The sequence below is a fragment of the Barbus barbus genome, assembly GCF_936440315.1.
Source record: "Barbus barbus genome assembly, chromosome: 46".
In the NCBI taxonomy this organism is placed as follows: domain Eukaryota; kingdom Metazoa; phylum Chordata; class Actinopteri; order Cypriniformes; family Cyprinidae; genus Barbus; species Barbus barbus.
The window spans coordinates 22,908,136-22,935,598 of NC_136724.1; the positions used below are offsets into that span (position 1 = coordinate 22,908,136).

Consider the following 27,463-nt stretch of genomic DNA (forward strand, 5'->3'; position numbering starts at 1 on the left):
ACTGTGTATATTTATTATCTATATATAAATGCACACATATGCATATATGTATTTTGAAAATATTTCCGTGTATATATATTTACAGTCATATTCTCTGTCTCTTTGTGGGCGGCCTGTTTTGCGATAGCGCGCTGTGATTGGTCAATGTGTTTACAGAGCGCGCTGTGATTGGTCAGAGTTTCTCCTGGTTACCAGCCCTCGCTGAAGGTAACAACACACAGACGCTCCTGTAAACAGAAGAGCGATTTCAGCTGAGAAATGTCATGGACTGTAAGTTGACAGCTTTTATTTTTCAACACGTTTATTTCAGGGTGTGTAGAAATGAATAGACATGATATGGTGATTTATGCCGCAGAGTTTAATAGAGGAAAGGGTTTGTGTGTGCGGTGTTAGCAGAGAGGCTAATTTTCAGCATGCTAGCATCTGTATAACATCTGATCGCTTTATCTGTCTGATAGCTGGGTTAAGACTAGCTTCATTTATACTAGTTCAGTATAAGCTTAGGATCCTGGTAAAACACATTGCACTGGCAAAGCATTATTAAACATTACAGGCGTGTATGTATAGATATATACAATAAATAAAGGTGTATTTCTAGTATAATTGAGATTATATGCTGTTTGTTTTCGTTTAGCAGTTGTTGGCTTTCTTGTAACGTTAACGTTACATATGTCTGTGCAGCACCTCATTTACATCTAGAAAAGTTTATTATCTTTTGCTTACCTAAATAGTAATAATAAAACGTTATTGTTTCCATTCTATATTCATACAGGAAGACTGTATACTGAAAATAAAATGTTCAGACCAGGGTTTTTTTTATTGTAAACTAAAAATAAACCATAAAAACAGTTCTGTTTCTTGAAAAAACTACTGTTAAGTGAAATAAAATAAGATATAAAAATACCTTAAATTATTTTTTGGTTTTAACTAGTCTCCAAGACAACCTTTCATATTTACTTTCACTTGATGGACTAAAATAACTCAAAAATAAAAATGACAACAGTACACAACAAAATGACTAAAACTTTAACTTAAAATATGAAAATAATAAAGTAACAAATAACACAATTTTGACATGGTTCACAAATGTGTTGTAAAAATACATTTACATTTATATTATGCATTTATCAGACACTTTTATGTGACTTTTAAAAGTGGAAGAACAAAGCCAAAAAAAATAAATAAAAATTATGGTGATAATAATAATGCTTTGGATAAAAGCGTCTGCTAAATGACTAAATGTAGTAATAATAATATTTAAAAAAATATATAAAAAAAACATACAATAAATTATACAATTACAATACAATAAACATTTTCCTTTCAAAAGGGTAGTTTAAAAAAAACTGTCCTGGTCAAAAGAAAATGTTATTTATTTCCGCTAAAAGCTCATCATGATTCGGCACAAGTAGGTTTTGTCAGGTAGATCTGTTACAGCATCAGTACAGTGATTTACACTGATTTTACATGAATTGTGATTGGATGAATAATCTTCTTCCCAATCAAAAGCATAGCTGCTAGTTTGTCAGCTGTAAATCTTACTTCCACTTTATCTTCTTTTTCCTGTCTGTTTTCTCTCTTCTCTTCTGGTTTCATGCTCCTCTCTGGTATCCAGATGCTGTGATTGAAAAACAGTGCGGATTCTGTAAGAGTCGTCCTGTCTCTCACATCTGTCTCTATTCTTTCATGTCTGTCTCTTACGTCTTTCTGTTGTGACCTCCTCTCTGGTTGCATGCGAGAGCAAGCATATAATCTAAATGACTCTTATGAGCTGATTCTTTTCAATGAATCACTCTTAAAGACTCACAAATCAGATTTAGACTCAAGAGTTACTGGTTCACCCAAAAATAAAAAATTGCTGAAAATGTACTCACCCTCAGGCCATTCACGATGTAGATGAATTTGTCAGATTTGGAGAAATGTAGCATTACATCACTTGCTCTGCAGTGAATGGGTGCCGTTAGAATGAGAGTCCAAACAGCTGATAAAGACATCACAATAATCCACACCACACCAGTCCATCAATTACAACAGGGGGTGGAAGCATTATAATGGATTATAGACTTTTGTGGGTGAAATATTGCTTTAAAGATTTTTTTTCTCTTAAAATACTTGCTCCTGTCTCGGGTTAATATGCAAAGTTAACTGTTTGTACAACTACTGAAAGTAAACCTGTCGTTATTTGTTCATGTATTTAATATATTTTTGCTTCCTCAAAATTGCTAAAAGATTTGTTCAATAATCATAACGTGACCCTGGAGCACAAAACCAGTCTTAAGTCGCTGGGGTATATTTGTAGCAATAGCCAAAAATACATTGTTTGGGTTAACATTATCCATTTTTCTTTTATGCCAAAAATCATTAGGATATTAAGTAAAGATCATGTTCCATGAAGATATTTGTAAATTTCCTACTTTAAATATATCAAAACTTAATTTTTGATTAGTAATATGCATTGCTAAGAACTTCATTTGAACAACTTTAAAGGAGATTTTCTCAATATTTAGATTTTTTTGCACCCTCAGATTCCAGATTTTCAAATAGTTGTATCTCAGACAAATATTGTGCTATCATAACAAACCATACAGCTTTCAGATTATGTATAAATCTCAATTTCCTAAAATTGACACTTATGTTTGTGGTTTGTGGTCCAGGGTCACAATTGTCAAATGAATAGGAAATTCCTTGAGATTCATTCCATCTCATCTGTCGCCTCTATCTCTCTGTGTAGCTTTATATATCATCTAGTGTCTCATATTAACTGAGAGTTTGTATTGTCTGCAGGAGCTCAGGAGGAGCAGGGGAGGGCAACACTCCTCGGCCGAGGAGAAGCTGGATGAATATTTAATCAACCTGCAACACAAAAACAGGTTTGATGACAAACCCGAACACAAACGTACAAACACAGGTCAGATAACGCAAAAATGGGTTAACTGTGTGAGCTCAGGTTGAATGGTATGGCTACTATTACAAGCACAGCAGGAATCGCATGCAAACGCTGCTCGTCCATGTGACGTTCTACAAGATTGGACCCGCTAATGAGCTGCTCTGATTGGCTGGAAACCCGCTCGAGTGAAATTCAAACTGGCCGTGGAAATTTGTAGCATTAAGTGACGTGTTGTCTTTGAACTCGGCTGCTCGTCGTAAATAACCAGCTGCCAGTGAAACAAAATCTTGTTTTTCTCCAGAACGCACACGATGATTCAGAAAGCTGAATTCTCTGTTGGGGCGCATTCAGATCTCTATCTGTTTACTGTCTCATTGGAGATAACGGCATGCAAAAAAGTCAAATGATTTATATTTAATTTAAATCTATAATTCTGAGTTATTAGTCAAATCTAATAGTATTAGTAATATATTATACTAATGATTCATTATTAATAATATTCTCTAAAATTAAATTACTAATAATGTAGGGCAGGGTTTAACGATAAGGCTTTTTTCAGCTTGTCTGGTTGGGCTAGATATTCAGTTATTCACAAGAAATTATACATATTAATATTTATTTCATATCTAATTTTACATTTAAATGTATCATTTTACATGTATTATTTAATGTTTATTTTTAATGATTTAATTATTATTCTAAGGTTTCTTTATAAAGCAAATTTGCAATAATAGCTGTAAATTATTCATTTAAAAAAAAAAATACAGCAAGGATGCATTAAATTGATCTAAATATTTTTATTTCAAATAAAGGCTGTTCTTTTGAGCTTTATATTCATCAAAGAATCCTGAAAAAAAGCTTTTATTCTAAGGTTTCTTTATAAAGCAAATTTGCAATAATAGCTGTAAATTCTTCTTTTTTTTTTTTTTTTGTAAATATTAATACAGCAAGGATGCATTTTGAGCTTTATATTCATCAAAGAATCCTGAAAAAAAGCTGTATCATGGTTTCTGCAAAATTATGGAGCAGCACAACTTTTTTCAACATTAATAATAATTAGAAATGCTTCTTAAGCAGCAAATCATCATATTAGAATGATTTCTGAAGGATCATGTGACACTGAAGACTGGGGTAATGATGCTGAAAATACAGCTGCGCGTCACAGAAATAAATTACATTTTAAAATATATTCGCATAGAAAAGTTATATTAAATTGTAATAATGTTTAACAATTTTACGGTTAATTTTACTTGCAGCATTGTTGAGCATAAGAGAAGTCTTTCAAAAAGAAAGACTTTTCATTTAAAAAATCTAGCAGACCCCACAGAATTCACAATCAAAAGTGATAGAAAACCAGATTTTTAAGTTTGCGAGACATAAAACCACATGCATGTTATCAAAAATGTAATGCATATGTTGCTGGGAAATATATGTTGCTTAGGATTAGATGTACTGTGAAATAATGAAGTTAATAAACTTTAATAGCCATTGTTTAAATACCCCTATATCCTGATAATTTCCTGCATCTTTCAGTCAACGTGAGACGAGCAGCTAGTGTGTGTGTTTTACGTTCTCTCTCAGGGCGTTGAGAAGACTGCAGAGGAAGGATCCTCGCCAGACGGAGTTGGAGCTTTTAGAGCAGGGCTTCAATCTGTACATCAACGGCGCTCATGTCAACACCGCTAATGTGCCTCAGAACAGCCGATCCAGCAGGAAAACCTTCCAGCCTTCAGTAGCGGCCCCTCCGCCGGCACAGAGAGACACACGCACCGCAGGTAAACACTCACCCTATACTGATGTATGAGCGCAGGCTTCCTGTGACGTCTGAATGAAATGAAGCGGCCGTGTTCACATAGATTCATCCAGAGAGAGTGGAGAGAAGTGTGCGGTCGATCGACAGAAACAGAGGAGCCACACTGCGCCTGAGAAAGCACAGAGACGACGATGGGTGCAGGTACACACACACACTGTCCAGTTACTGCTAATGGCTTCATAAGTTACTCTTACTATCACTTACAGTGATTTGAACAAACCCCAAACACTCATTCCACACTAGACGTGTGCTGTATAAACTTAATTTTTTCCTTTTCTGTTTCTTCAGTATGGCACTGCATTTTAACTTTATGCACATTGCTGTAGGAATCTGTGTACATCTGCACTGAGAAAGGAAAAAACGTGAAGATTTCACCAGCGCACAGATACTCCGATGACTTTGAGCCGTACAAGAGTGCAGATATGGAGGTGAGAATATGTCTCTATGATTGTGCAGTTTTTGTCTCAGGAATAATGTTGCATTTATGTCACGTCAGAATTACTGTAATTACCGTAATTACTAGTTCTGAACTCTGGCCAATCTAGATTTTAATTACAGTTTATAAGCTCCAACTTCCAGCTCCACCTGACAACTGTGATTCTCACTTTTTAGTATTTTAAGGCGAGTTAATGTAGTTAGGTATGTTTGAAAACACATGAATCCATTTTTCCATTATGAGCATTGCCATATAATGCATTATTTCTGAATAAAACATCAACATTTATATTTAAATATATAAGGGATAAACAGTATATTTTGTAGTTATGCAACACTACAAGATTTCACAAAGAGGATTTTTCTTCTTTTATTTATTTATTTTAATTTTATTTCATTTTGATTTTGACCTGTTGACATCTTCACTGGCCAGAAAATATTAGACATTTTATTAATTTTATTTTGAAATTTGTTTACATTTTCTCATTTAAAATTTATATTTTATCTATATTATTTCATGTTTTTTTATTATTATTTAAAAATTATTATTATTTGTTTTTTCACACATAATAATTCTTCCAATGTTAAGAATTCTGTACAAAGAAAATTAGCAATAATAGCTTGATTTATAAAGTTATTTTAATAACACAGGAAACTCCAAATTCCAAAACATCCATTTCTGTTATGAACATTGCCATAAAAAAAGTATTTCTGAATATGCAATATTTCATAATTAGGCTAATTCTGTAATGACATTTTCAATGGAATGAGGTGTGAAAACGCCTTTTTGACAGTCTGAACAAATAATGACTCACTAGCGCATTGCATTGTGGGATGCAGTATTCCACACATTGTACTCTGTACATACTACTCTCTTTGAGAAATATTACTTGGTATGCCATTCTGATCTCCAGATCAATTATAACGACTGTAAAACCTTGTGTTTGTCTCAGTCTGCTCACGACAGCAGTAAAGCGTCACGTTCTGTTGCCCTGAGGTCACGCAGCGAGCCGGAGCCTGTCGACAGGGTTCTTCTGAATGCTCTCCAGGTCAAGGTGAGGATATACACAAACAATGTATTGCTCACCCAAAAAAAAAAAGGTTGTTCACCCAAAAATCATGTGGAAAAAATTGTGCCTCATCTTCCTACTCAATGCTTGACCAGCGTTTGTGTGTTCAAGGCGCTGCGACGCAGCCTGGAGGCGAACGTCAGACGCAGCACTCGAGACTCGGCCGGAGAGGAGTCGGAGGAGGAATGGATCGAGGAGCAGATCGAGAGAGAGGAGAGCAGCGACAGTCTCCCTGACCTCACACTTCCTGCCCAACCCACAAGCCAGCCAATCAGCAAGCAGCTCAGCCATGGTGATCTCATCATGCTGGAATTCAGCCCCTCCTCGCAAGGTAATGATTTCTGACCGCAGTCTCAAAGTAGGTTATTTCATAAACACTTGTTTTTCTTAAACAGTAATATTTCTTGTTTTGTTTAATAATTTTTTAATAATAATTGTTCATTTATTCACTATTAATACTTAGAATTGAAAAAATAATGATATATAATTTAATTTTCCCCCAATTTGCACGGCTCTAGTTCTGTTCTTGAAAATCTCAGTGAAAATCAGTGGTAATTTACTTATTTATTTTGTGTGTGTGGTGAAAATCAGTGGTGAACTTTTTTTTGTGTGTGTGCAGGTGGGCGAAAGATCGAACACTCTCTCTCAGCTAAAAGAAAGGACGATGTGGAGTCATACATCCCTACCAAACCAGTCACCGTCAGGAGACCGACAGAGAGAACATCTGGTAGCAGACAGGAGAAGTCATGTATGTGCTACTCAACAGTTTATGCTTCATTAACAGTTTATGCTTCATTAACAGTTTATGCTTCATTAACAGTTATGCAATCATTAACAGTTTATAGAGAAATATGTACATAAAGTCTGGTCTGCATTGCAGCACACGGTGCATTCTCCCATTTAAGTTAGGATGCTGCTTTAGTAGGCAGCAAGACGGCAACACATACAGCACCAGTTCTAAAGAGACTGAGGGTGTATTCACACCAGGAAAGTCTGCTAGTTCACTTGCTTTGGTCCGGACCAAATACAATGTTGATTTTTTTTTTTTGTTTGGTGCGGTTCGCTTTCACACTGCCCTTTTTGCAAGTGAACCAAAAATTGTAAACAAAACCACAGGTGTGCTAAGGTCATCCATTCATTGGACAGAAATTCTTAAGCAGGGAAAACAGGAAGTGCAAAAACAGGCTTTTTCGTAGGGCAATTTTTATTCTTTTACTGATTTGCTGTTATGAGATACTAACGCAATATGAAGAAACTTATGAGCATCAAATGAGACCATGTCATACAATGTTGTGATTATGACTTGCCGAAAATAAAATCTATAGATATAAAATACTTAAAGCATATCAAAATGTTAGTTTAAACATTTAACCTAGATAAATGTGATAAATGCTCCCGAGAGCGATTGCTGTATTCACACCTGCCCAAAAGGTCCGCACCAAGAGGGGAAATGAACTTGAGTCCAATTCAAAGAATCCAAACAAGACCGGTGTGAATACACCCTAACATATAATTTGTTGTCTTGTAGGGCCATGTAGTCGTATAGAGCGCCCCCTGTCTGCGGCTCGTAAGGCGCAGGAAGAGCGAGATTCAGAGGAAACGGCTGCCGGCGTGTTTCAGGCCCTGCAGAGAGAAAACACACCGCTGCAAACGCTCCGGCAGGAGAGGAGTACGGCCCAGCACACGCCGGTAGAGCTTCATTTACATTAACACATCAGTTACAGCACATAAAAAATGCTGTGTCATACTCATACATAAATAATAGATAATGTAGCCTAATTAAGATGAAAGGGCACTGTAAAATATCTGCCTGCATGTTTTTAAGGAGGAGGAGGAAGATGATGATGACGATCAGTATCGGGTTATCAGAGCTATGCGGAGAATCGCTCTCATGGAACCGAGGTATACAGTCCTAAAGCATGTATATAGTGTTGTGGAAGCTACTTTTGAAGTAGCTAAATAAAAGTTTGGATCAGTATGATTTTTGTTTTTCTGCTTTTCCAGGCTGCATTTATTTGATATAGTAAAAACAGCAATATTGTGAAATATTTTTACAATTTAAATAACTGTTTTTATTTGATTATATTGTAAAATGTATTTTATTCCTGTGAACAAGACTGAATTTTCAGCATCATTACTCCAGTGTCACATGATCCTTAATATGCTGATTTGCTGCTGAAGAAACATTTCTGATTATTATTATTATTTCTGTCGTGGTGCTGAGTATTTGTTTGTAGAAAACACTGTACATTTGATTTTTTTAGAATTCTTTGATGAATAGAATTTTTGAAAAACAACTGCATTTGTTTTTAATAGAAATCTCTTGTAACATTAAATGCCTCTGCTGTCACTTTTGCCTCTGCATCCTTTATAAATAGAAATATTAATTCCTAAAAAAAAAAGTACCTACACCAAACTTTTGAACTCGATGGAGTGTAAATTGTGTAAATTTACAACAAATAAAACCCAAAAATTATAGCACACCATTATTATGTGATAATGAAATGATAAAATGCAGCATGCAACTAAACGGTTCTATTTTTAAAAAGTTTTAACACTATCACTATAACACTTTTTCTCCATCTCTCTCAGGCAGCAGAAGTGTTTGTTAAAGGCTCTAGAGAAGATTGATGCTGATGATCAGTCTGATCTCACCGAGAGCAGCAGCTTCACTCTTACTGTGAGTATATCTGCGTTAACATGTACTGTACAGTAGACAGGTGACCTATGAATGAGGAAAAACCACGGTGATCATTCAACCAGCTTGAACCATTTATGTGACTAAATCTTCTCTGTTTGCATGACAGCAGAGGGAAGCATCTCTGCAGGTGACGGCCACTCTTTACGTTACCATGGAGATCCTGTCAAACTGGGGTCACCCGGGTCAGGTGGGGCTCACAGAGGTTCAGTTCTTCTGTCCACAAAATCGCAAACTCTACGTGTCTCCACATGACCTGGACATTCGCAACACGGACCAGCCCGGGAATCTGGCTGCCCTCGTCAACGGAAAAACTAAGGTAAGTGGGGAAAACATACTACTATAGAACAAAGATAATAATTGATGCAAATAATTATCATGTGTTCCATATCTGTGTGCTTTTAGACCACAAAAGAGCGTCACATGTGGACTTGTCCGTTCCACCCGCCCGTCCAGCTGTATTTTATCATCAGGAATGTGGAACGAACTCCCAACTTCAACATCTCTCGGATCAAAATTTGGAATTATAACCACAGCCTTAATGTAAGTACAGTAAAATGTACAAGCTGATCCATAAAACAGTGTTTACTGAAAGCAAGAGCAGCACATCCATCAATCCAAATGATCAGTTCAGTGTTCATCAGCAAGAACGTTTGCAGATTAAGCACTTACAAAACACATGATCAACACATCAGTGAGCCAGCAAATATGCTTGTTGTTGAAAACTTTCTATTTTAGATATTTATATGGATTTTTCCGACCTGACTCATGTGAAGAAAGTGTGAAGCTGCTCATGATCCGGTGTTTTCAGTGTCTCAGAGCGGCAACCATCTTCTCAACCAATGCAACACATGCCAACCAACTTAAATTTGTGATGTGAATCATTTATAAATCTGCTGTCAACAAAAGAGAAGCTTCAAGCCTCCAAAATAATTGAATTTAATGAATTCTAAAATAAATTACTGCTATTATAGTAGTACCCTTTTTTTATTTTACAGTACAATAGAATTATTTTAATAGTAATCTGTTTGTTTATTTAATTTTTAAAAATTTAAATAGTAATAAAAATAATATTATTGGTATTATTGCTGTCTTTATAATAATAATAATTATTATTTTTACTATTATTATTTATTACCCATTTGTTATTTTACAGTACAATTGTATTTCAATAGTAATCAGTTTCTTTATTTAATTTTTACTATTTAAATAGTAATAAAAATAATATTGTTATTGGTATTATTGCTGTCTTTATAATAATAATATTATAAAAACAGGTTTTCCTGCTGTGTAATGAGTGAAGGGAACCAGTTCAGATACATTTTTATAGCACTTTTTGTAGCAGTCAAAAGTAAATCTTACCTGGCCAAATGAAAAACTTTAATAAGAGAGAAAGCTTGGGAGGAAACCAGATAAACTTGTGTGCAGTTGCTAGGGTGTTCTGGATGATCGTTTGGTCTGAATCAAGAGTTCTTTAATGTTCATCTGTGGGGTGAAGTTGGAGTAGGTGAAGTGCGTCAAAAATTGTGAGCAAACGGCAATGTTTAAATGTAATGAAGAGTTATTGTGCTCTCTTGCACTATTTTAAGATGTTAATTCATGCAAGAACAGAAAAAAATGTGTGTGTGACTGAGTGTGTGTGTGTGTGTGTGTATGTGGAGCAGTTGGAGATTAGCTGCAGGGATTAGCTGAGTTTAGCTCCCCCACACCAGCGCTCTGTCAGTCTGATCACTGCACTCGTCTCCGGCATGAATGTCTCTTTACACACTAACTGACAAACAGATACGGACAGATTCAACGGTAGGGAGTGACTCGTCTCTGTGTGAGAGAATGTGTGAGTGATGAGATGTGCTGTATGGATGTCCCCTGTATGTTTTTTTTTCATTTCTAGTCTGCAGAATGTAGTGTTCGCTGAGTCAAGCATCACTATTACTATGACTTAAACTTGGAGTTAGAGATTTGTTCAAATAAGTATTAGACTTCGATACTGAACTTAGATACTGCTTGTGTTATCGGTGTGCTCTTAACTTCTCAGATTTAAGACTCGCGTGCATCTTTTTACAATAAAATTAGATTCCCATAAGTATAATATTTTTTTTAAAAAGTACTAATATATATATGTGTGTGTATATGTTTTATATATTATGTATAAATATTATTGTATGTATGTCTGTCTGTGATGCACGCACACACACACACACACACAAATATTATTTATTAATTTAGCAGATGCTTTTGCAGAAGCAACCTACAGATGAGGAATACAACAAGTGACTTAAAATTAAAATTATATTAAAAATTATATTTATAACCAGAATTAATTAATATATATATTCTGTGGGTATTTATGATAATTCATGTCATATTATATATTATATCACTTCTTCTAAAAGTATTTTTGGGCGATTTCTGCCTTTATTTGATAAAATAGTACATTTTCATTGATAATTAAGTGATATTTATTCAAAAATATTTATATTGTTAGTAGTGCTGTCAAACGATTAATTGCATCCAAAATACAATGTTTACATTATATTTATGTGTACTGTGTATACTTATGTATATATAAATGCACACATGTACAGTATATATTTAGAAAATATTTACATTTATACATTTATATATTCATATTCTTATATTTTATATTATATAAATATATAAACAACATATTTTTCTTAAATATATACATGCATGTGTTTATATTTTTATACACATAATAAATATACACAGTATACACCCATATATATTATGTAAACAAACTTTTATTTTGAATGCCATTAATCGCGATTAATGGTTTGACAGCACTAATGTTAGTATTAATTTTTATTTGTATTTTTTTTATACAATTTTTTTCTTTCTTTCATCCCATTAGGGACAGTTAATAGTTGTATGGAAATTCATGTCGTGTTACATAAATACCCAGATGTGTTTGCACAATGGTAACACTCACATTTGATGATCTATTTGACTGTACGTGTGTTTTTCTGACAGGATCTGGACGTTGGCGCGCGACACGTTCGCTTGTATGTGAACAGCACTCTGGTGTTCGAGGGTCAGTTGGAGAAGGGCTGTGGTAACCAGGTCTTTGACTACAGCATCTCTGTTGAGCTCCAGGAACCACATCTCCCAGAGTGCACCTCTCCAAGCCCTGTCTCTTCAGGACACAGTCTGCAAGACTGCAGCCCACATGACCCAGAGCCTCAGGAGTCGAATACTGGTGTCTTAGTAGTAGAAACAAGCCAAAATAAATCTGACCCAGTTAACCCTGGCAGCTGTGTGGCAGAAATGCAGAGAGACTCTCTAGAGAGATACGACTCGCCTCCTCTGGACCTCACATTACCTGCCGGCCGGACGGAGGCGATGAAGACGGTGACCACACAGCCGTCCTCCAGCCGGACTCCACATTGGCTCCAGCCTCTGAATCGAACCGCAGAGGACGAGGCTGAAGCGTCTCGGGATCGAGAGCTTCCTCAGTGGCTCCAGTCGCAGAATACAGCCAAACCCAAATCCAAACACTCAGTTCTACCTGACATCTCGTGCAACCCTGTGCGCTCCTGTAAAGAGGCCACCAGCAACAAAGGCCTGCAGAGGACAGCGTCCGGCGAATTCAGTTCTGATTCGTTGGATTTGGACCCTGATCTGGGACTGAATTACAGCTTGCGGACAGAACAAGAATCAAACTCAGAGCAGCACTTGAGCGATCGGTTGGACCAGGGTTTGGACCTGTGGGATGAGCGGCTTGAGAGGACCGAGCGGCCCATCAGTGGCAGGAGAGGTTCAGCGAGGTCTGGAAACAGAACACAACCAGACCGCAGCAGCGACTTCACCGCAACAGGTGTGTTTCTGAACATACACTAAAGCTGCATTCTAGCCATCTAGAGTAGTATGTATGATTAGAGTTCGTTCTTTGCAAATTATAGTGCACTGAAAATATGACACAGCTTCTCTGATGGTCTGTTCATGCTTTTCTGGTATAACCTTACCCATAATCCCTTTTGCTAGACAGGTTTGTGGCACTTGGTTCTAGGGCTGGTTAATATATCATTATTCATCAGGAAAAAATAAAAAATGTAGTAATATTTAGCCTAGAGTGAATGATTGGTGCAGTTTTGACAAATTTTGCAACAAATCACAATAAAGTTTGCATTATATTGCTATTGTGTAGTAAAACCTACTTCTCAAAGTGGTAATAATAATGACAATAATAATTCTAATTCTAATAATAATTAAGAAATATAATATATAATTCTGATATTTTTTCATGAAAGTTCTGTTGTGCAAAAATATTTAAATTAAATTAATTTTTATATTTTCATTTTAATTTAATTAGCAGCATGTTATTTTCCAAAAACATTTAATGTCAGAAAACTGAGGTAAAATGGATTTTCAGCAGTTTATTTCAGTGTGGTTTCATGAATCTTAATACACCCTGCGTACTTTCTCATCACCAGTGCATACTAGAAATATATAAACTCGGATGCAGCTAATCATACTTCCCCATGAATTTATGCACATTTTTAGTTCATGACTGCTTATTTTTATCTGTTTCTTCTTGCCACAGAGGAAAGCAGCCTGTCGTCCGTCCGTAACAAAAGACCGAAACCTCATTGGTGTGAACCGGATGACCCGTTAATGGAGTCCTGGGACTCATTGACGAAATTTAACCAGTGTCAGCGAGGGCGGATCTCCAACATGGGGCTGGAGGGAGATATTTTCGACGAGTTTGTTCAGCGTCAGTCCCGTCTGACACCTGTCTCCACCCGACGCCCCTCCGCACCGGCCCTCCCTGATTCTGACGACCTCGAAGATGACCCTCGTGACCCCGACGAGGATTTTGAGATCCCGGTGCTCCCGCAGGGTCGCCACCTCGTCATTAACATCCTGTCCACATGGGGCGACCGTCACTACGTCGGCCTCAACGGTATCGAGATCTTTTCCTCCAGTGGTGAGCCGGTCACACCGGTCCACATCACGGCCGACCCGCCCGATATCAATATTCTGCCAGCCTACGGGAAAGACCCACGCGTCGTTACTAACCTCATAGACAGAGTACACCGAACACAGGACGATATGCACCTCTGGCTGGCCCCGTTCACACCGGGTCGCAAGCACGTCATCAGCATGGATCTGGGTGGTAGATGTTGCTTGGCAATGATCCGTGTTTGGAATTACAACAAGTCCAGGATTCACTCGTTCAGAGGAGCAAGAGAAATGGAAATGATTCTTGATGGTCGTTGTATATTCCGAGGGGAGATCGACAAAGCTTCTGGAACGCTCTCTGGAGGTAAGGTGCTGATTCTAAAAAGAGTGGCTATTTTGCTTAAGTATGTCACGGTTTGTCACAAAATATTGCATTTTGTAATATTTTTGCTTTTTACAAGCATTTCTAAGGTGAAGAAGTCTCGTGTTATCCCTTAATCAGCAGAAACACTGCCATAGAGACATGAGTCTGGTCTTCCTCTGAGCCAGATTAAAACTATTTGTCCAATTCTCAGCCCATTTCCACACATGTAAATAATTCTGAAGAGGTTTTTATTTTGTTTATGGTTTTATTTATGGCAGTTTGCCTTTATTATGATTGAACCGTGTAGAGTGGGACAGAGAGAGGCGGGTGGGATCAGGAAAGGTCCTCGAGCCAGGATTCAAACTCAGGACACCCAGTCTGAAGATGTTTTATGCCTAATTTTGATTTCAGGGTTAGAATTATGGCCAGTGCAAACATGAACCAGATATTTTCTGCTACATCTATTTAATGCATTCAAATGTTGACAAAAAATGACAGATTTTGTGAAAAAGAGAGAGAGGGGGCGGGATCGGGAAAGGTCCTTGAGTCGAGATTTGACACACACACACACACACATATATATAATTCACATATATATACATACATATGTATATAGTGGTGGCCAAAATTATTAGAACACCTGACAGATCTGAAAATACTGACCTTTTTTGCCTCCAACCAAGCACAACAAATATCAGAAGAAGTGAGTCACATTGTTTTTATCCACTTTTAACGTCAATATTTGTGACCCTGGAACACAAAACAGGATCTTTACTTGATATCCTAATGATTTTTGGCATAAAAGAAAAATGGATAATTCTGACCCATACAATGTATTTTTGGCTATTGCTATAAATATACCCCAGCGACTTAAGACTGCTTTTGTGCTCCAGGGACACATTTGATATGTCCACCTTTTGCAGCAATTACAGCAGCACATCTCTCTGGCATAGTGCCAGTACATTTCCTGAGAATTTCAACTCTAATGTTATCCCATGCCTTCTGCAACTCAAGCTGGAAGCTTTCCTTTGAATGTACAATATATCTCTCCAGTTTATTTTCCAACTCTGGACTTTGAGGGGGCCAATCCATCATTTTCAATGTTCTAGCAGATTCCTTCCGTCGCTGGTAGTTCCGGCAATAGTTCGTTTTATGGGTATTGTAATGGCCAATTCAACAAAACAACTGAAACCTCTTAAATATACCAAGTGTTCTAATAATTTTGGCCACTACTGTTTATAAAATTTAGCAAAAAAATTTGAAAGTTTTTATTAGTATTTTTTAACTCCGCATCACTAAATTAGGTCATTTTGGGCCTTATTTGCAAATCAGCAGAGCAGATATTTTAAATATGCAAAGCTGTGTAATTGATAATTAAATCATTTAATGTTAACTTGAACTTCATGGTTTCATTTTATTCAGCTTTGGATCAGTTTGGCGATACCATCCTGTTCACCACGGATGATGACATCCTGGAGGCCATGGCGCAGTATGATGACACGTTTGGGAGTGAGATGGAGATGGGCGGGCCGGGCGTGGAGGAAGAGGAGCTGCAGCGGCCGCGGACGGCTGACGGTGAAGGAGAGGAGAGGCCGTTCACACAGGCTGGGTTCAGGAAGGAGGATATGCACACCCGCGTATGTGATGCTGCTTTGAAAGCACTCATATTGTAGATATTTTGGGCTTAATGTAAAAGTGAGATTTTTATTAAAGAAATTAATTTGAGGATGCATTAAATTGATCAAAAGTGACAGTAAAGATATTTATAACATTCCAAAAGATTCTATTTCAGGTCTTATTCATCAAAGGATCCTGAAAAAAAAATTCTACAAAACATTAAGCTGTATAAACTGTTTTCAACATTGATAATAATCAGAAATGTTTCTTGAGCAGCAAATCAGTATATTAGGATGATTTCTGAAGGATCATGTGACACTGAAGACTGGAGTAATGATGCTGTAGTATTTGTGTTGTATGAAACCATATACTTGACATTTATGAATGAAGAAAATAAAATGTAGTATAAAACTATTATAAATATATAAATGAACCCTATATAAAATCTGCTCTTGTTTTATGCATTATTGAGGTCAAACAATGTGTGAATATGAATCATGAGATGTGTTTTGCTTCAGATGGATCTGGACCACATCGCTGCAGCTGAACTGTCTGCTGATACTGGAGAGGAAACAACAGGACTTTATACTGGCAGTAGTGAGTATCAATAAAACACAAAACCAAGTAGGTTTTCTATTTAAACTGTGTTGTGATTATGTGTGTGTGTCTGTATAAAAATCTTAAGTCTCTGGGGTATATTTGTAGCAATAGCCAAAAATACATTGTATGGGTCAAAATTATCTATTTTTCTTTTGTGCCAAAAATCATTAGTTTATTAAGTAAAGTTCATGTTCCATCAACTTCCATGCAGATATTTTTAAAATTTCCTACCGCAAATATATCAAAATTAAATTTTTGATTAGTAATATGCATTGCTAAGAACTTCATTTGAACAACTTTAAAGGTGATTTTCTCAATATTTAGATTTGTTTGCACCCTCAGATTCCAGATTTTCAAATAGTTGTATCTCAGACAAATATTGTCCTGTCATAACAAACCATACATCAATGGAAAGATTATTTATTCAGCTTTCAGATGATGTATAATTCTCAATTTTGAAAAATTGAGTGCGGTCCAGGGTCACACGCACAATGTTTTTTATATATATATGTATATATGTATGTGTGTGTGCGTGTGTATATATTATATTTTTTATGAATATATTTAAATAGATAAATTTAATATATTTATCATGTAAATAGCATTTTAATGAAAAAAGTGCAAAATGCAGTTTCATGTCTCTTTATAAAATTTCATGCGTTTTCTGTAAAGCTGCTGTGGAATGATGTGTATTTTAAAAAGTGCTACACAAATAAACAAATCTAATTGAATATTTGAACTCTGTTTCTCTCTAGTTCTGCAGCTGAATCTGCTGTCGTCGTGGGGTGACCCTCATTATGTGGGTTTGACGGGGTTAGAGGTCGTTGGTAAGGGCGGTGAGAGCGTTCCTGTTGATGTTTCTATGGTAACAGCATCACCTCGTGACCTCAACGACCTCCCTGAGTACAGCAACGACCTTCGAACTCTGGACAAGTCAGTGAAAGATACATTCTGTATTTGAGATGGAGCTGGTTTTGGGGTTTCTAAATCCTGTTTTCTTCCTCTGTCAGGTTGTTTGATGGGATGAACATCACCACAGATGATAAACACATGTGGCTGATTCCCTTCATGTCCGGTTCTGATCACACACTCACTGTACGGTTCGGCCAGCCGCAGACGATCGCCGGATTCAGAATATGGAACTACAACAAATCGCCTGAAGACTCTTACAGAGGGGTGAGAGTAAAATCTGGGCTCTGTTTTTCTGGTGTGTTCACTAATGTTACACACACCTCACGTGCCGTGTGTTTCCTCCAGTTGAAGGTTGTGCATGTATTCCTGGACGACCTGTGTATTTCTCCACTCGGGGGGTTTCTCATTCGCAAGGGTCCGGGGAATTGCCACTTTGACTTTGCACAGGAGATTCTGTTCATAGACTACCTACAGTCCAACACGAGCACTGCCGCCCATAACAGATCGCTCACTACGACCAGCAAAACCACAGAGGACACACACGCTCACTGGTACAGCACGCTTTCTATATTATTACAGTCATCTTTGTGTAACAACCATAACTCCACATTTTTTCTCTCGACTTGAGGGATGAAGTTGTTTGTGTGTGTTTTCAGGGGTGGGAACCGGAGAGATGAGTTGGCTAGTATGGACTATGAGGCTCCATTGATGCCATGCGGCTGTATCCTCATTTTTGCTTAATATACGGTTCATTACAAATATCAATTTCTTACAATTATCCAGTTTTTAAATATGCTGTTGATTCATGTGTTACAAGCAAACTGAACACTGGTAACATTATTAGTCATAAATGTATCGTCAGATTTCAGTTATCTATTAAAATAGATTATTTTATCCATTAAAAGAAAAATGCTTAAAACTGCCTATATGTATAATTTTTAGCCTTTATTGGATAAAATAATTTACTTTAATAGATAATTCCCTGTGAGATCTGACATAGATTAAAAAATTATTTCTAATACATTTTTATTATACAGATAAAAAATAGATATAATCTAAATTGGTTATTTTAAATGAATATATTCAATATTTATTTTAGAAATGATAAATATATGCGTGTTTGTTTGTTTGTGTGTGTGTGTTAGTGTGCGTATTTAAAGTCTATTTGGATTTTATTTTCTGTCTGTAGATAGATGATAGATTAAAAAAATCTAAATTATTTCAAATAAATTATTTTATTAGGCTGATAAAAAATGACATTATATGACCTACCCCTACCCTTACCCCGTACCCTAACCCTAGCCCATAACAAAGACATCTCAATGTCATCTTTGCATTAAAAATGACATAACTGAGCGAATGACAGTTGTCATAAACATGCATAAAAAACCTTCATATCCATGACGTGTCATGCCATGATTATGAAGGTGTCATGTCAGTCTTATGCACACCCCTTCAAGTAAAGTGTAACCATAAATATAAAAATTTAAAATAAAATAATTATATTAAGCTTTAAACTTTTTGCCATAATTGGCAATGTATTGCTGATAAATTTTTATCAAAAATTGGCAAGCATTTCAGAAGTTCCATTTTTCCATTAATCCATGCATTTGGATCATTTGGGGAAGTCGTGGCCTAATGGTTAGAGAGTTCGAGTCTCCGGCCGGCAGGGATTGTAGGTGGGGGGAGTGAATGTCCAGCGCTCTCTCCACCCTCAATACCACGACTGAGGTGCCCTTGAGCAAGGCACCGAACCCCCAACTGCTCCCCGGGCGCTGCAGCATGGCTGCCCACTGCTCCGGGTGTGTGTTCACGGTGTGTGTGTGTGTGTGTGTGTGGATTTGTTCACTACTCACTGCTGTGTGTGTGCACTTGGATGGGTTAAACGCAGAGCACCAATTTCGAGTATGGGTCACCATACTTGACAATACGTCACGACTTTTACTTTTATTTCTGTGTGTGTTTGAGATCTCCTGAGTTTTGCCTTGACTGATTTTGTGTCAGTTATCTTCCAGCTGCAGTTGTTGACGACGTGGGGCGACCCGTACTACATCGGCCTTAATGGACTGGAGTTCTATGACCAGAATGACCAGAAGATCCCGCTCAGTGACAACAGTATCCTTATGAAGACACACACACACACACACACAGACAGCGATCAATCAAGGATCCACACACTCATCACTCAACAAGACAGAGACTTTACAGCCCAAATAATTTTCTTTAATTTGTCACGCAGACATCGCTGCGTTCCCTGACAGCGTGAATGTGTTGGATAATGTGTGTGGTGACGTCCGCACGCCTGATAAACTGATAGATGGGGTCAATAACACACATGACGGGCGACACATGTGGCTCGCACCAGTGCTGCCTGGGCTGGTGAGGACAAACTGTGTGTGTGATTGTGTGACCATGGGTTTATCAGATCAGCTCCGCCTCCCTGATTACTGTTGTACTGTTGTTTACTCCAAACAAGCTTTACAGAAGAAAATCCCATAGGAATCATCAGGACGTTTCCATAAACAGTGTGATTTTTCAATAAAACTTGCTCCTTAAGTGGACAGAATTTGATCTTGTTGTTGCATCTTTTCCAGGTCAACCGTGTCTATGTCATCTTTGACCAGCCAATGACAGTCTCCATGATTAAATTATGGAACTATTCCAAAACACCTCAGCGAGGAGTCAAGGAATTTGGGGTAAAACATATACATGCACACAAATTACTGTGTCATTTAAATATTTGGTCACACTTTATATTAGGTGGCCTTAACTACTATGTACTTACATCAGAAAATAAGTACAATGTACTTACTCTGTTCATATTGTATTGCAAAACACTTTTGCTGCTATAGAGGTGGGATACGGGTAAGGTTAGGGACAGGTTTGGTGGTATGGGTAGGTTTAAGGGTGGGTTAAGGGATGGGTCAACAGTGTAATTATAAATGTAATTACAGAAATTACAGATGGGTATTTTTAAATATATAAGTACAATGTAAAAACATGTATGTACACAATAAGTGCATTGTATCAAATGATTAATTTAAATGTAAGTACATGGTAGTTAAGGCCTCCTGATATAAAGTGGGACCAAATATTTTACTGCAGAATACTTGTAATATGCACTACCATTCAAATGTTAGGGGTCGGTAGGATTTTTAAGGTTTTTGAAAGTCTCTTCTGCTCACCAAGCCTGCATTTATTTGATCAAAAATACAGTAAAAATAGAAATATTGTGAAATATTATTACAATTGAAATGAACTGTTTTCAGTTTGAATATATTGTAAAATGTAATTTATTTCTGTGATGCAGCGCTGTATTTCCAGCATCATTCCTCCAGTCTTCAGTGTCACATGATCTTCAGAAATCATTCTAATATACTGATTTGCTGCTCAAGAAACATTTCTGATTATTATCAATGTTGAAAATAGGATTCTTTGAATAACGTTTAAAAGAACATTTATTTGAAATATAATTTTTTTTATCCTAATGAATGTCTTTACTGTCACTTTTGTTCTCTTTAATGCAGCCTTGCTAAATAAAAGTATGTAAGATCATCACAGAATTATGTTGTACGCTTGTCAAATGTAAGAAATCAGTGTTTCATTCTCCTGTTTTTCTGTATCTGATGAGCTGAGCTCAGTCGTTGTGTGTGTTTGTGTGTTTAGCTCCTAGTCGATGACCTGTTAGTGTATAACGGGATTTTAGAGTGTGTGAAGAACATTTCACGGGGGATTCTGCCAACTCTGGACCCTGTCGTTCCTTACCACACCATACTGTTCACAGAAAAAACTCAAATCACACACCGAGAGAAGAGCACAGTTATCAGGTACACACTGCATTTTATATTTCTTTGGTGCTTTTTTGTTTAAAGCAATTTGAGCAACTTTTTTTTCAGAAATGTGGGTTACTCTATTGCATCAGGCTGGAATTTTATTTTTTTTGTAAGCTCTATTTTTAAGATTGCATGAATTAAACGCCCACATAGATGCATTAAAACACACACACAGCTGAATGTGAGCACTCCTTGCCAAACCCAGACAAAACACACACACACACACGACTGCTGTTGACTAACTCATTGTTTGGCCTGATCGCTCTCTCTCTCGTGTGTGTGTGTGTGTGTGTGTGTGTGTGTGTGTGTGTGTGTGTGTGTGTTTAATGAGCTGTATGCGAAGCTATGATCACTCTTATCTTCATTCATCTAGCCTATTGTTCACATCCAGGCTGCATTTTTGTTCATGTAAACGAGTGTCTGTGTCATTGAAAGTCACTGAGAAAATGCCTGTCGTTAAAGCAACCATGTGGAGGACCAGGATGTGAAATTGACCAATGAGAATCGAATCATTCACCAGCACAAGAAGAAACAAACAGCTGACCCAGGTGCTCACAAGCATCACACACACGTTTAATTAGCTTAATGAGGACATGCACGCACAGTTGTTTTCTGTGAAGCTAATATAAGCACAACCTTCTAAGCTTGTTTACAAATTAAAAATGTAAAAAAATGTTTTATTTTCAGCTCTGCGGCCCAAAACCTGCATGACAGACGTACGGAAACACGGAAAGCAGCGATACTGAGAGAAGACGGCAGGGTTCAGGGATTTGGAAAGCAGGTTTTTACTTTTTCCCTCTGGGAATATTTGGAAAACGCAGTAACCTCAACACACACACACACACACACTCAAACTGTATGATAAAGCTGTATATTTGTTTTTGCTATGATGTTGTTGTATTATATATTTTATGTGTTTTTATTTTTTTTAAGTAAGTGTCCTTTGACCATGTGATTCTGGATGGAAGTTAAAGCATAATAACTTTAATAATAACCAGTACATTTATTTTTTTCATGTAAGATTCACTTGTGATAACAACAATTTGTAGCTCGTATGTCCTACAGCCATATTTAAGCAGTCTAATTGTTTAATATATCAGTAACATTAAGTATTTACAATATTTCAGATTTACACAGTTTCAAAACACTTTTACAAATATTATGCAAATGATGCCAGTTTACCTCATATTATTAAATATCACCTATCTCTGTATTGTTTGTCATTATTTTTATTTGGGTATGCAAAATTATACATCAAGACATTAGCTTGAGGGAAACGGTCATTATTTCTGGGTTCGATGCTGCTAGTGTTGCAGAAATCATTTACAGCAGCATAAACTGAGATTGAGGGTTTGGAATACCATCATAGCTACACATTTGATTGCTGACTAATCCTAATCCTTGAGCAAACTGGACCTTCACTCCTGATTTATTTATTTTTTTCATCGAGAGTTTAATCCACATCAGTTGTTGTAATTTGTTGATTTATAATAGGAGTGATCTTGTGTCATTCAATCTCAAAATATGTATGAGTTGAGTTTGGACATGGTGTCCAGGTAAATAATGTTTGGATTTATGACTTGAAGTGTAAAGCCTAAAAATGAAAATTTGCTGAAAATGTACTCCCTCTTTGTCCATCCAAGGTGTAGATGAGTTTGTATCTTTATGAGAGTAGATTTGGAGAAATGTAGCATTCCATCACTTGCTCACCAATGGATCCTCTGCAGTGAATGGGTGCCGTCAGAATCCAAACAGCTGATAAAAACATCACAGTAATCATCCATCAATTAACGTCTTGTGAAGTGAAAAGCTGCAAGTTTGTAAGATATAGTTTGTAAGATATATTGATATATTTTTGATATAATATTTGCTTTCACAGGATGTAAACTGATGGACTGGAGTGGTGTGGATTGCTTCTGGATTATTGTGATGTTTTTATCAGCTGTTTGGGCTCTGATTCTGACGGCACCCATTCACTAAATTTCTCCAAATTTATTCTCATGAAGAAGCAAACTCGTCTACATCAACACATTTTCAGCAAATTTTTTATTTATGGAGAACTATTCCTTTAAAAGGGAGTAAGCCCAACATGTTAAATGTTCTGCTTGTGGTTATCTAGTTTTACTTGCCACTAAATGCTTTAAAAACTCTCCAAAAACCACTGCTTTCATACGTTCTCAACCTGGTACCTTGTAAAGACAATTTTGTATGCAGGTGAACTGATGCACTATTTTTCTTTGCAACCGAGCCATTGCGACTGTAACAGACCAGTTTTCTGCTAATCCATTTTGGTTTCGTGTAATATGCATTGGATGCCAAGCCATAATTACTGTTGTTGTTGTTGACAGACTCCATGAAGCACACCACAACAGAGTCATATTTCAAAGCCTGAGAGATTTTAATGCAGATTCTGCAATACTTTCATTTAAATGAGGAATGACATTAACAATCTATCTCATCCTCCAGCCTGACAGGAGCATTTTTGGACAAACATTGATAAGGCTCTGCTCGGCTGGGGTGAGACGATACCACAGACCGATGCATTTCGGTTCCCCTGATGCAGTGCTTTGGAGAATGTGCCATCTTCAGATCTTTCCTGGAAATGTTCCATCTTCCCTCTGGGTGTCCCATTTGTCGATCTGAGCAAAACAAGAAAATGTTGAGAGTAAATGATCTTTATGCACAATTCTGATGCTTACAGCGATAGGGGTTGAAGGAATATTTACCCAGGAAAGAGGACAGAGAGAGTTGTAGACCCTCTTGTACCAGTCACATGGAGCGGTGTCGACACCTTTGGCATCCAGAGCTTTTTGGCAGCGATGATAATCTATACATAAAATAAATAGATTCTCATTGATTACTATGTTTTTTGGACATGGTACCACAGTATTTCTAAAAGGTGAATTGCCAAAAAAAAAAAACCCATGTAAAAATAATTTAAAAAATAATTTAGGAGGAAAATATTTTTATGAAAATAATAGAAAACATTTCTTGCTTTTTTTTTTTTTTTTTTATGTATATACTTTATTGTTAGAATATTTGGGGTAACATTTTTCTGGAAGTCTCACCAAGGCTGCATTATTTGATTAAAAATACTAAGTAATTTGAATAAATAAAGTAAAATATTTTCAGGATTATTTGATGAAAAAAAAAAGTTCAAAGTATAAAGGTTTGAATTAGAAGTCATTTGTAACTATATAAATGTCTTTATTGTCACGTGATCAATTTAATGCATTCTAACTAGGGCTGTAAAATGTATTAATCGTGATTAATTGCATCCAAAATAAAAGATTGTGTTTGCATAATGGGTGCATCTCTAAAAATTAGTATATTGATTTTTTTTTTTGTAACATTTCAAAAAGTGAAACTTTTATATATTCTAGATTCATTACATGTGAAGTATAACATTTTAAAAGTTTTTTTTTTTTTTTTTGATGATTAGAGTTTACAGCTCATGAAAGTCAAAAATCCAGTATCTCAAAATATTTCCTAAGATCAATAAAAAAAAAAAAAGGATTTGCAAAACAGAAAGGTTCAAGTTCATTAAAGTATATTCATTTCTGCACTCAATGCTTGTTCAGGGCTCCTTTAGCACAAACTCCAGCATCAGTGAGGAATGGCATGAGATCAGCCTGGCTCTGCTGAGACACTATTGAGTCTTCAGCTCGTCTGTTTCTCATCTTTCTCTTAAAAATATCCCATAGATTCCATACGGGCTTCAGGTCAGGCATGTTTTACTTTACATGTAATGAATCTAGAATATATGAAAGTTTCACTTTTTGAAATAAGTTACCAAAAAATGTAACTTTTTCACATTATTCTAATTTGTTGAGATGCACCTGTACATAAAAATAAATAAACATATAGCCTGTTATGTAAATACAAACTTTTATTTTGGATGTGATTAATCGATTGATCCCAAACTTTCAAACGATAGTGTAGGCTTACGTTCATACTGAATATTAATGAATCAAAATTAAACCAAAAGTAGTAAACATGCGCTTATTTCCGCCTCGGAATTTAAAAAATAGTTGCGACTCAGACTTGCGTACACTTTTTTTCCTGTATCGTGTGTATACAAAAAGTTATGCTAAGAAAAAAAAAGTTTTTAAATAGCCAAAGACAACTTAAAATGTCGATCCACTGATTATTGCACCACCACAGACTTTCACTTGGACACTCTCTATATAATCTGTGCTTCAGATGACTCACCCAGGTAGTTCTGCCAGCAGTTTCTCGTCTGGTTCTGGTTCGGGAAGCGGGCATCAAACGGCGCCGTGCGGTACTTCTCCAGTTTCTGCTGGATGTCCTCGGCCATGACTCGCGCGGGTCCCTTCAACACATGTGCAGATTCAGATAACTGCATTCTCGTGAAAAATAAACCCCATCTCAGACGCCCTATGAGGACCAAAACGGCTAAACACACTTCTATAAGTATCTCGACACTAAACGCGAATGCATATTATTTTCACCAGTAGATAATAAATTGCAGCACGGTGCGTAATGCCAAGAGATATTTCAGAGAAATGCCCAAAACTCTACCTTATACGCATCAGAGTGCGCTTCATTCATCATGAATAAATCAATAAAAACATGGGTCACTACAATGTATTTATATTAGCTCTATATGATACATATCGAGGACAGGCCGCTGTGAATATGAGGAATAAAACGCTATACATTCATTTATTTCATTAAGATTACAATATCCATCAAGGTGTTATGTTTCATATATTATTCAATATATACGGTCGTTTTGTATATCATAGATCCAAAATAGTCGATGCATTAAGATCATCACATTGTGACATACTTTCGATTTAACAATGAGCACAAGTATCCGATTTCACAGAATAATACATGCATTTCAATAGAAAGCGTTAAATTATCGTGCCATTCTGTGTTTTACCTGTCTGAGGCGGCTGGCTGGTCAAAGTGACTTTTGTTCAGTGACAGACAATCTCATTCACTTGTGTGATAGTTAGTGCACTTGAGCGCTGTCGTGCAGTCCTTCACACCCGGTATGGCGGACTCGGGTCACATCGAAACGACTGAAGATGCAGATAGGATGCGATGCGCAACACCACGCGCCCTCATGTGCATATATACATAAATATAGCAAATACATAGCTTAAGCATGTATTTATTGTATGTGAATTCATGCAACATTCAGAAAAACATATCATATCCGCAAAGAGCATGTGCACAACAACAGGTTAATATTTAACCAGCTGTAGAGATGTTTATGATGCATGCTTATTCTAAAGATCAACATCTTCCCATTTTTAGTTCTTATTTTGGCATCATGTTTGTCTAAACATATATTGATTGAAATATTACTTTTATAAGTTCTGCCGAGCTTCTCTCAAAGTTATGAATAAAGGTTATTTTAGCAACATTAATATGAAAATTTGTTCAGAGTTTGCACCAACGCTATTGATTTAGTTTATGGAACTTTTTCCGCTTTTTAAATGATTAGGCTACTCGTTTCAGAACGTTCAGAAATAATAATAAAGAAGTTGCATGCGCGTAGAGTTCATAAATAGCTACACGCATCACATACAGGGCCTTTTCTAGGAATTCTGGGGCCCCTGGCTGGTGCTCTCCTCCTCTTTAGCTGTATAAATGGAAAGAGTTTTGTGGGCATATGACCCTGCGGATGCTTCGCATCATGCACACCTTTAACCTCGCCAGCTTGCTCTAGTGCTGATAAATGGAAAGTATTCTGAATGTGTTTTGGCATGCAGCTCAGATGGTATCAAATGGCAACATCAGAATTATGACCATATTCATACAATGAGCTGTTTGCAAGTTACTGAAAGGCGCTTTAAAAAATAGTTAGGAACATGTCTAGTACTAGTAATGTCGTTACTGTGCTAACAAGTCAGTTGCATGGTGTTTGGGTCCAACACGGAGTCACCAAGAAATGCGTTCAACAGTCTGATGCTAATTAGACTGAATTAAACATAGCCATAAACCCATCATCAGCGGCTCATAAACGAATACATCAATAATTCACTTTCGGTTTTGCATTTTCTTCGCACAAAAACGTTCTTTAGTATTCTTTTGCATTGATTGTCTCTGTGGTCCAGTAAACCGACGTGAACCCAGTGTAAGTGCACGTGACAGTGACCGGAATCTGACACCAGAGCGCGCGAGCTGTGCGCACTTCCCTTGTTGCGCGGTACATGAAAGTCATGTGACAGGTTTAAAATATACACGTCAACTTTAATGACGATGCATTTCATTTATTATTTTTAAAAAAAATCATGCATTTTAATACGGTATTGTGGTGCATTGGTTTTTATTAAATA

The 27,463-nt window shown here is 36.7% G+C and overlaps 2 protein-coding genes and 2 gene segments (V, D, J or C); 2 read left to right on the forward strand and 2 right to left on the reverse strand.

Moving 5' to 3' along the window:
* The window catches only part of LOC306864845 (Ig kappa chain V-III region MOPC 63-like), a 684,433-nt gene that overhangs the window by 629,402 nt on the left and 27,568 nt on the right, over nt 1–27,463 (forward strand).
* The window catches only part of LOC306864846 (Ig kappa chain V region K29-213-like), a 764,502-nt gene that overhangs the window by 627,439 nt on the left and 109,600 nt on the right, over nt 1–27,463 (reverse strand).
* On the forward strand, nt 178–22,361 carry LOC306864819 (katanin-interacting protein-like). 2 transcript variants are annotated; one of them, XM_079409057.1, is made up of 27 exons: nt 178–270; nt 2,785–2,870; nt 4,469–4,662; nt 4,744–4,841; nt 5,027–5,128; nt 6,089–6,190; nt 6,317–6,536; nt 6,825–6,953; nt 7,734–7,894; nt 8,031–8,107; nt 8,798–8,885; nt 9,013–9,222; nt 9,309–9,446; nt 11,895–12,738; nt 13,465–14,187; nt 15,610–15,824; nt 16,323–16,401; nt 17,160–17,337; nt 17,415–17,580; nt 17,662–17,867; nt 17,973–18,037; nt 19,321–19,431; nt 19,556–19,695; nt 19,911–20,012; nt 20,983–21,143; nt 21,612–21,697; nt 21,837–22,361. In XM_079409057.1, exons 1-27 carry the CDS (start codon nt 259–261, stop codon nt 21,893–21,895), a joined length of 4,752 nt encoding a protein of 1,583 aa, XP_079265183.1. In that variant the 5' UTR covers nt 178–258; the 3' UTR covers nt 21,896–22,361. The 2 variants fall into 2 exon arrangements, with proteins under 2 accessions (XP_079265183.1, XP_079265184.1); XM_079409058.1 differs by lacking the exons at nt 20,983–21,143; nt 21,612–21,697; nt 21,837–22,361 and adding an exon at nt 20,627–20,875 and having other exon boundaries at nt 185–270.
* On the reverse strand, nt 22,385–27,269 carry LOC306864854 (cytochrome c oxidase subunit 6B1-like). The gene is made up of 4 exons (XM_079409112.1): nt 26,059–27,269; nt 25,362–25,482; nt 23,876–23,976; nt 22,385–23,788 (listed from the first exon to the last, which is right to left on the reverse strand). The coding sequence occupies exons 2-4, from the start codon at nt 25,465–25,467 to the stop codon at nt 23,735–23,737; spliced, it is 261 nt and encodes an 86-aa protein (XP_079265238.1). The 5' UTR covers nt 25,468–25,482; nt 26,059–27,269; the 3' UTR covers nt 22,385–23,734.

Coding starts and splice junctions, on each gene's coding strand:
- LOC306864819 (XM_079409057.1), top strand. Junction 2,871..4,468: donor AACCTGCAACACAAAAACAG/GTTTGATGACAA, acceptor GTTCTCTCTCAG/GGCGTTGAGAAGACTGCAGA. Junction 8,886..9,012: donor GCAGCAGCTTCACTCTTACT/GTGAGTATATCT, acceptor TTTGCATGACAG/CAGAGGGAAGCATCTCTGCA.
- LOC306864854 (XM_079409112.1), bottom strand. CDS start 25,467: ATGGCCGAGGACATCCAGCAGAAACTGGAGAAGTACCGCACGGCGCCG. Junction 23,977..25,361: donor CTGCTGGCAGAACTACCTGG/GTGAGTCATCTG, acceptor TTTTATGTATAG/ATTATCATCGCTGCCAAAAA. Junction 23,789..23,875: donor CTCTCTGTCCTCTTTCCTGG/GTAAATATTCCT, acceptor TGTTTTGCTCAG/ATCGACAAATGGGACACCCA.